The 8,825-nt window shown below is 51.6% G+C and overlaps 1 protein-coding gene across 1 annotated transcript; it reads right to left on the reverse strand.

Annotated features, from left to right (window-relative positions):
• Positions 1-779: 779 nt before the first annotated feature.
• DRC5 (dynein regulatory complex subunit 5) lies at positions 780-7,115 on the reverse strand (the record flags this gene model as incomplete). The annotated part of the gene is made up of 4 exons (XM_084261566.1): positions 780-956; positions 2,873-3,322; positions 4,465-5,033; positions 6,935-7,115. 4 exons carry the CDS (start codon positions 7,113-7,115, stop codon positions 780-782), a joined length of 1,377 nt encoding a protein of 458 aa, XP_084117692.1.
• Between the last annotated feature and the right edge of the window lie 1,710 nt (positions 7,116-8,825).

Consider the following 8,825-nt stretch of genomic DNA (forward strand, 5'->3'; position numbering starts at 1 on the left):
CTGTGGGATGTGAGGGCTAGCAGTCCTGTGGGAACCCTTCTAGCTTGAAGTTACATGAAACACAAAGTATTTTTGTTTGGACCAATTTGCACAGAAGAGGTTTGCTGGGGAAGGTGAGCATCTGGTTGTAAAGAATTCGCCTGTTTGCAAAGCAGGCTTGCACTGACCAATGGCATAGCAACCCAAAGCAGGAAACTGGTGGAGAGACCTTTTATTTATTGATTTTTTTAATTTTTTTTTTTTACTTTTTATCACCCACATCTGAGATTACAGACAGGTCTTGCTGTAAAAACAAATAAATCCTTGAACGGAGAAATAGCCAGAAAAAAACCCAAACTGCTGAAGAACTAGAAGCAACATTCCCTCTATCCTCTAGACATCTCATGTTCTCCTCAGGAAAAAGCCTAAAATAGCTGTTTGTCCTAACAGTTAGATCTGGACTAGACCATTTAGATGGCAGAAACTTTGCCTCAGTTGTTTTAGAGGTGGAACAACATCCGGTAGCCCGAAGTAAGCTTGCTGCTGGAGCATGTATGATTTAGTTTCAGGTACAGAGAGACCTCAAGAGGCAAATCGCTTCTATAACACTGCTAGAGTTCCATGAGGTGTAGTGCCCGTCTCACGTGAAGTCACAGGTTGGGTGATGGAGGTCTGGGAAAGGCTGTGGTGGTGCCCACAAGTTGAGGTTTTTCTCAGAAATACAAATAAAAACAACCCCCTGAAGTAAAGTATGTGCAACACCGTGCCTGCCAAGCTCATTGCTCCCCAGAGCGTTTTCTTCAGAGGGGTTCGGTGGAGGGGTGCTGCGGAGACCCCGGCCTCGCGGCGTCTCGGTTGGCCCACACGATTTGGTGAATGAGGTACTCGGTCACCTGGCCCACCTCTGCCAGGCGGAGGTCGAGCTCGGTCAAAGCTTTGTTATTCGCCAGCCCTTCAAGCAGCTGCTTCCCACCGTCCTGCAAATGAGTGAGAAGAGGGGGTTAAAGCAGGAGATCCAAAAAGTGAAGTGCGTTGCTCCTTTCCTCCTCCCCAGGGCAACTTCTCCCCCACCTCCTGGTGGCAGTGATGGGGAGTCCGTGAGATGGTGCCAAAGGCCTTCTCCCAGCCTGAAATGTTGATCACCAGCGAAGCACACAGGAGTGTAACCTTATGCAACGCTGGGTGATATGACACATGCTAATGACTCCCTCTGGGTGCCGTGTCAGGAGTCCTCAAGCTCACGCTGGCTCACAGGCGATGATGACCTGAGAGCAGTCTCTGCTCTCCCCTGTCCCCTGGTCCCCAGCTCACTACAAAGGGCAGTGTGATTAGCTGTGCTGCTCCTCATCTCGGCAGTGGTGAGAGCCCCCGTGCTGGCAGTCTCCTGCCTGGATGCCATTTCCCAGGCTGGGTTGGCTTTCCTGGGCACGGGGGGCAACATCTCACACAACTGAAGTCCAGCCCGAATAGGACAGACAATGTACAGTAGGTAGCCTTAGGGAGGCAACCCACTTTGGGGTATTTCCCTCCCTTACTCGAAGCACTGTCTTTAAGGATGTGACAATGTGACTTTATTTCCCCCCACAGATACTGTCTGTGGAGGCCCCCACCTCCTCCATCCAAGCGGTCCCCTCATCCCAGCACCCTGCCTCGTGGACCTTTTGCCAAAAAGGACAGAGCAAAAAACGACTGGGAAGGGGTTTCTTTCTAACGGGGTACAGAGGCCAAATGTGATGCCTCTCCAGCAAAGACACTCATTCCCCCAAAGATAATACCACCAGCCCACTTGTTGGGCTGCTGCGGAGCTTCACAAATGGTACCAGAAGGAAGATGCTAAACATAGAGATTGTTATTTGCAAAGCAAAAAAAACCCAACCCTTCTCTCCTTCCCAACCTTTGCCCCCTTGTATCATTAAATTCAAATGATTTTCCACATCCAGGATCATAAAACTCAGAACTCATAAAAGGTTTTCTGCCATCAGATCCTTTAAAAACCATTGTCAGACACATCGATGCCAATATTCCTGCCAGCAGGGACAGCTGGTCTTGCTGTCTTTTTATTATGACAGTGAGAAAAACTGAGGCAGTGCAGAAAGTTTAAAAGCCAGCGTGATTGCATTTGGCTGTCTAGCTTCAGATTTCTAAAGCTCTTTTTAATCAGCAGAAGAGAAGCAGTCTGGTTTGTGGGTATGTTGCATGCTGCAGCTCTTAGGGATGCAGTAAGATCTGTGGATGCTCCTCTGCCTAGAAAATGTTAAGCCTGTGCTTTAGGAGCCACTTTAGCAGCACCCAGACGTGACACTCTTGACCTGCTGTACCCCTCCAGAGCTGCAGGGCCAGTTAAGAGGAGCTCAACAAGCAAGCCAATTATCTAACAGTCTCCTCTGAGCGCGTGATGGGCGGGAGAGATCTTGGGAAGGGTGACACTATCTGTGTGCTGATGAGTGACAGATGGCACAGTAGATCCAAAGCACGGAGGATATGCATAAGGCCCTCGTCTCATGCCGCCTATCGTTATTATCTACTCCCACGTGCGTGAAGTGGCCGTGATTTTTCCCAGGCATACTCCCTGGCTTTCAGTTTCCTTGGGTGGGGGTGTGAAATCCCTTTCTGCCCAAAAGCCCAAAGCCTGGAAGCCAGATCCAGCCCTGTGAACAGAGCTAGATGTAACGAGTGAGATGATGGATGCGAGTGCGTGCACAGAAGATGTCCACCTTCCTGGCGTCTGCTGAAGCCTCTTTGCTGCTTGCAGCTGATGGTTATCACCTCGAGCAAGAGTGCAAAGGGAGGGATGCATTTTCCCCTGTGGCTCCAAGGCAGAGCAGGCTCAGCATCTGCTTTGTGTGGCCGCCGCGCAGGCTCACAAACTGCCTGGAGAAGGGGTTCCTCTTACCGGTCCCAGGTGGTTGCATGAGAAGTTGATGTTTGTCAGGGTGCTGTTCTGAGCCAGGACCTGGGAGAAAAGCGTGGCGGTGGGCCCTGACAGGTTGTTACTTCCCAGATGGATGGACTTCAGGGTGGCGTTGGCCAGCAGGGCACGGCCGAGCGCCTCCCCGCCTTCGTCCTCCACGCAGTTGAGGCGCAGATTCAGCGAGGTCAGGGTGGAGTTCTCAGCCAGGGCTTGAGCAAGGGCCTGAGCCCCCAGGGGAGAGATCTGGTTGTTACACAGATCAAGGGTTTCCAATCTGCTGCGGTTGATCAACTTGCCAACAGCTCTCGCGCCTCTGTCCCTGATGAGGTTGTGGGACAAGTTCAGCTCCACCAGGCCGGGGTGATCCAGCAGGTTACGGACCAGCAGCCGGGTCTTGTCATCATCCACTTTGCTGCGCGTCAGCTTGAGAACCTGCGGGGACGAAGGACGGGGACACTAAACCAGCCAGCATTTTGGATTGAGCCTTGTACAGGACCTCAAGAGAACTGAGCCCCTGGCCTACCAGACAGGATTAATCTCCCTTCACTTCAGACACCCTTAAATTAAACCAAGATGAACCCAAATGCCTGCGGAGAGTAGCGGCAGCTCGCACTCGCACGCTGTCTGAATGAGTGTATGCACTGGTGGCAGCCCCAGTGCTCCCTGTGCAGTGCCCCGTGGAGCCAGGGCACCCCGATAGCACAGGTAAGCCCAGGCACCCCAACAGCCACGGGACAGGTAATTTCTCCTCTGGAAGCCAAGCAGGCAAGTATTTCCCAAAGCATGCTGCCCTGTGGGGTGGGCTTTCAGCCCGCTCCCTCTGACTGTGCCCTGCTTAGCAATGCCCGCTGGTGTTTCGGAGAGGCTGAGTATATGCACCGCAATTGAGCACTGGGACAGGCTGCCCAGGGAGGTGGTGGAGTCTCCTTCACTGGAGATATTCAAGACCCGTCTGGACGCCTATCTGAGTGATATGTCCTAGGGAGCTGCTTTGGCAGGGGGGTTGGACCCGATGATCTCTCAAGGTCCCTTCCAACTCCTACAATTCTACAATTCTATGATTCTGTGATTCTATGATTGCCATCGAGCTGAAGACTGCATTAGCACCCATTAAAAAATAAAATCATGGCAAAAAATAAAGCCTCATCAATCTAAGGCAAATGGGAATATTTCCCCATGCTCTTCTTGGGGGTCTCTGCTGCCCTGGGTCATGTTGATATAACATGCATAACCACCAAGAACTGTCCTTAAAGAAAAACTCTGGGCTTCTCCCCCTTCCCAGAACTATGTAAAGGCTTAATACAGGAGCATTTCTTTCTTTTGGGTGACAAGGAACATGCTTTGTGGGATAAAGTATTTTTCTTGCTGCCCCTCTGACAACCTGCTCTAGCAAGGACATACACAGAACAACACACTCAGCGCTAGGCCAGTGAGTTCACACCTCTGCACTCTGCCAGGCTGCAGCTTGCAAAGGGAAGGGCACTACCAGAAAGCAAAACTCATCCCTGGGTTTCTACCCCCTGGCGATCTGAAGCCCTAGCTGAGGAAGAAAGGTTCCATTTGGGACACGTTACTTTCAAGTTGTGGCACAACTTCACAGCGGCAGCCAGGTTGCAGCAATCCTGGTAGGTGAAGTTAAAGAGGCTCCACTCGAAGTTCATGCCGCAGTTCTTCACGCGGTAAGTGAGATGAAGCTCTTCAAGGAGAGGGAGAGCAGTGATGAGGACTCCCAGGTCATAGTGATGCACAGAGACCTCACCAAACCCAAAGACACTTCTTGTATCAGAGACATTATCCATCTCCTCCTTTTGGTCCACCTTTACTGGGGGCAGGAATTGATCCACCTCCAGTTTCCGCACATAGTCTTTGCAGAGGGGGATGAGCTCTAGGACCTGGTTGGGGTCTGTGGTGTCAGGGATGAAACTTTTCAGGATGCTCTCCAGGTGACGTTCAAAGAACATCCGTTTCCAGCTGTCTCCATAGTTGGAGATGTCACAGACTTGCCAGCGCTCGGTGCAGCACTTCTTCCAGTAGTCCTCGTCACTTATTAGGTTGGCAGTCACAGCAAGCGGAAGGCCAGTGGAAAGCCTGTCCAGCACCTTCCTTTGGTGCTCAGGCAGAAGACGGTCCAAAATAGGGTTCTCTGGAAGGGATGAAGAGGGCAAGGGGTTGGTCTGGGCTGTAGGAACCATGCCTGGCACGACGTATCTGCCCAGGCCCCCAGCTGTGTGTGCATGCCCTCCCCTCTCCTGATACTGCCTCTCTTCTCAGTTGCCAACACTGGTGCAGGGAGCTAAGGCAGCAAAAAACATGTAGGATTCATCTCCTACGTTTCTGTGTAGGATTCCTAACTTTTACAATGAAACATCCACGTCATTGGGTTTACTCCCATAATATTTTAGAACTGCTTTGGAAACTTGCTTGCCAATTTACATTTAGTTTGAATGTAGTTGATATTCAGAGCAAGACTCCCAGAGCTCCCAGGAGAGCTAATTCAGCCCTACAGCAATGGGAGAGCTTGGCTTGTTGTGTGCTGAACTCTCTCCCTTTGGTTTCTAAGCGTATCGAAGGAGGATGTTTGAGAACACCTGTCTGCGCGCTCTTCGTGCAAGTCCTCATGCCTTTTCATCTTAACTCAGGTGTCTGATTCCTTTTCCTTTCCACTAAGATACAGTCTTAGCTTTTAGATCCACCTCTTTAAGTAAAAGCTCTCTTTTCCCAGGGGTTTTCTCCCCTCGGTCTCTTTCCTGATGCTTGTGCCAAGTCTCAATTGGCTTCTGTCTGGTGGAGGTCCTTTGTGGTAAGACACACCAGAGAAAAACCGTGCATACTCACACTGTGAATGCTTGGTGACATGCACACAGTAGTGTTGGGCAACAGAAATCATCAGTGGGGAGGCCTATCTGCACATGGGAAATCAGATTTTGAGATATGAAGTGGGGTTGGCTTTATAGTTCCGCTCTCTTTGTGGCATTTCTTTCCAAGAGCACCCAGAATTCTACTACAGCCTCTTTCCAGAGCTTCTTTTCTGGTGTCCTAGAGCTGGCACCATAGTGACCTTCTCTGCAAAGTCCCACACGCAAGCAGAGGTGGGACACGTATGGGCAGAGCTGGGCTAGCTTCACCCCTGCTCACACAGGCAGCACCAGTGGGCACGATGCAGCTCCACAGCTTAGGTAAGAGAAGAGGGGTCCCCAAGGCACCAAGCAGGTTGCTTTTAGGTGCGTGCAACATAGATCCAACCCCTTTGGCATTGGAGTGACTGACCGGACTGACAGGACTGTAAAGGGTCTCTGAGCTCAGACCCCCATGTACCATTGGGTCCTGGCCCAAGGCAGCACTGAGCTCCTGCCTACTGTCTTACAGTCCCAGTGTGGACACATCCTTAGAGGTCTTTGCTGCCACTTCACTGAGTCAGCCCAAAAGCCAACTAGGCCCTTTCTTTCCCCCTCCCAGCCAGTTCCCAGGAGAGACACACTCTTTCTGTTTTGCTGTGTTTCATCAGTCCACCTGCTTCAAAAGCACATTCTCTGCCTGCGGATATAACTTGTCACATCACCACCGAAAGCCGTGGAGAAGGCCTGAGACTGTGTGTACAGTCCGTAGCTGAGATGGTAGCTCCTCTGAGCAGGGAGCAGCGCTCCACCTCTTTGTACAGCGCTCAGCACAACGGGGCTCCGTCCTTCAGTGTTACCATAAAGTGTACAGGAATTGGAGGGGGGGGAGACGGTGACTCCACAGCCCCAGCCATGGCTGAGGTAAGTGAGTCCAGCACTCCACATCTATAGGACAAGGTTAGGGCAGAATCACGCCCTGGAGAGCAGCCCAGAGGACTACAGCCATCCCCGGGGTGTGCATACTTAGCAACTAAAGAGTTTGTTTAACTACCTGCCTGAGGGGTTATTTCTCCCCATCTGTTCCCTTGGCAGGGCTGGATACCACACCGTGCCTTTCAGATGCATCTGCCTGCCTTGTTGACCCTCTGCTCCCCAGGACCAACACTCTCCCTCCATGTGTCCCAAGGGGCATCGCATTCCCACTTACTTTCAAAATTGTGAATGATGTGCTGGAGGCAGAGCTCAGTGAGGTGGGGGACAGTGGCAAGGGACCACTCGGGATCCTCCACGGTGCGGTATGTATAGTTCAAACCAGCAATCAGGCTGGGCAGGGATGGATACAGTGAGGGAACAGCTGTGCTTCTGTTACCAGCTGCTGGCTGCTCCATCCTGTTCTGGACCCACTTTTCCTTCAGGAGAAGCAAGAGGAAGGCGCACTTGGGAGCAGGAGTCACCGGCACATTTTCCAGTTGGGCTGCAAAAGGAAAACAGAAAACAACTTTAGAAAGAGGAGGGTGGTAAGAAAGCTCTGCTCACGCTGCTCTCCCGGGGGGCACTTGGCCCCCTGCCCTTTGCCTGCCTCCTCCTCTGCGTGCCCTGGAAGCCCTGCAGCAAAACAGTTCTCATTCAGCTTTATCTTTATGCACTGCCCTTGACAAAGAGGTCTCTAGGTACCAGGTGTTATCAGCAGATAATAACGAGGTGTTAATGCAGAGGGCTGTTGAGGAGGATGGTCAGGAGTTCATTGTTTACTGCCTGTTCCAATAAAAGAAACGAGAGAAGCTGGCAGGAGCTGGGCTTAAAGCGAAGGAAAATGATGGCTCTTCACACCTTCTGCAGCTGAACTGGGGAATTTCTTGCCGCAGGATGTTGTGGATGCTGAGAGCTGTGCGGCTTCCAGGACAAATTCATGGAAAAGAAACCCTTTGAGAATGATTCAGTGCACAGAGACCACATCTGGCTCAACAGGTGGACCACATTTCTGGCTCAGCCTGAGTCAGGCAAAGCTGGAGGCTGAGGGCGGGTGGGCAGAGTGCAGGAGGGAAGAAACGCACGTACTTGAATTGTTCTTCTACCCTTCTCCTGGCATCTGCTTCTAGCCATTGTCAGAGATGGGATACTGGGCCAGACCATGTCCAGGTCTGGTGCAGTATGTCTGTTCCTATGGCTCCTTAAAGACAGATGCTTTACAGACAAATACACTCTAAGTGTATTCAGGCTTTTTTTCCCCCTGCTTTTCCCAATTACTCTCCAGCTGAACTCCTTCCAGACATCCATTAACTGAAGGGATGGGTCAGACAGACCTATTCAGACCACACTAAGCCTAAGCAGATATGAGCTAAAAGAACCAGCCTGGAGCAGAAGGCACGATGCCCAGTCCTATTAGCTCTACAGAGCTTTCCCAGGCCAGAGTTTCCCATTTGCTGTTTCCTGCCCCAGCTTCAGGACCAGTGCTCTCAGCTGTCAGGACCCCATGTGCATAGTTACTGACTGGAAGCCTCAGTGCTTCCCTTCCCAGCTCCCCCAGTCTGAAAGAGGCAGAGGAGACACTATGAAGGAGTCTGTCTCTCAAGTCCTGGGTTCAACAGGAGTGCCCAGGCTTGGGGAGCATCTCTCAGGGTGTGCAGACCTTACTGATCCTAACTGGGGCTCACTGGACGTAACAGGGCTGCAGCACGAAGCTGGGCAGTTAGAGACTGTGGGACACCTAAAAGAAGCATGAGACAGATGGATGTCAGAGGAGGGGACCAAGAGGATGCCTCAGGGGAAAGGTGACCTTGCACCACAGCAGAATCAAAATGGTCCTGTGAAACATCCTGCAGAGAAACCAACTGCTATGCAGTATCTTGTGCCACAACACCCCTCAGCCAAACAGTGCTTTGATCCCAAGCAGCTTCTCCTTTGTGAAGGGTCAGTGTTGCCCAGATGAAACATCTTGGTTCCTCTTCCCGCACCAGGCTGCTCCCTTCTCCTCTGCCCTCCCAGTTTTTGCTGCTTCGGCCAGTACAAGCCCTTATCTCCCTGAAAGCTTTGTGTCTGGCTTTGTATCCAGTGTTTCTCTCTCTGGTCCTTCCCCCTCCAGAAGACATCTGAAGAGG

The sequence above is a fragment of the Gallinula chloropus genome (assembly GCF_964237585.1).
Source record: "Gallinula chloropus genome assembly, chromosome: 3".
Taxonomy (NCBI): Eukaryota; Metazoa; Chordata; class Aves; order Gruiformes; family Rallidae; genus Gallinula; species Gallinula chloropus.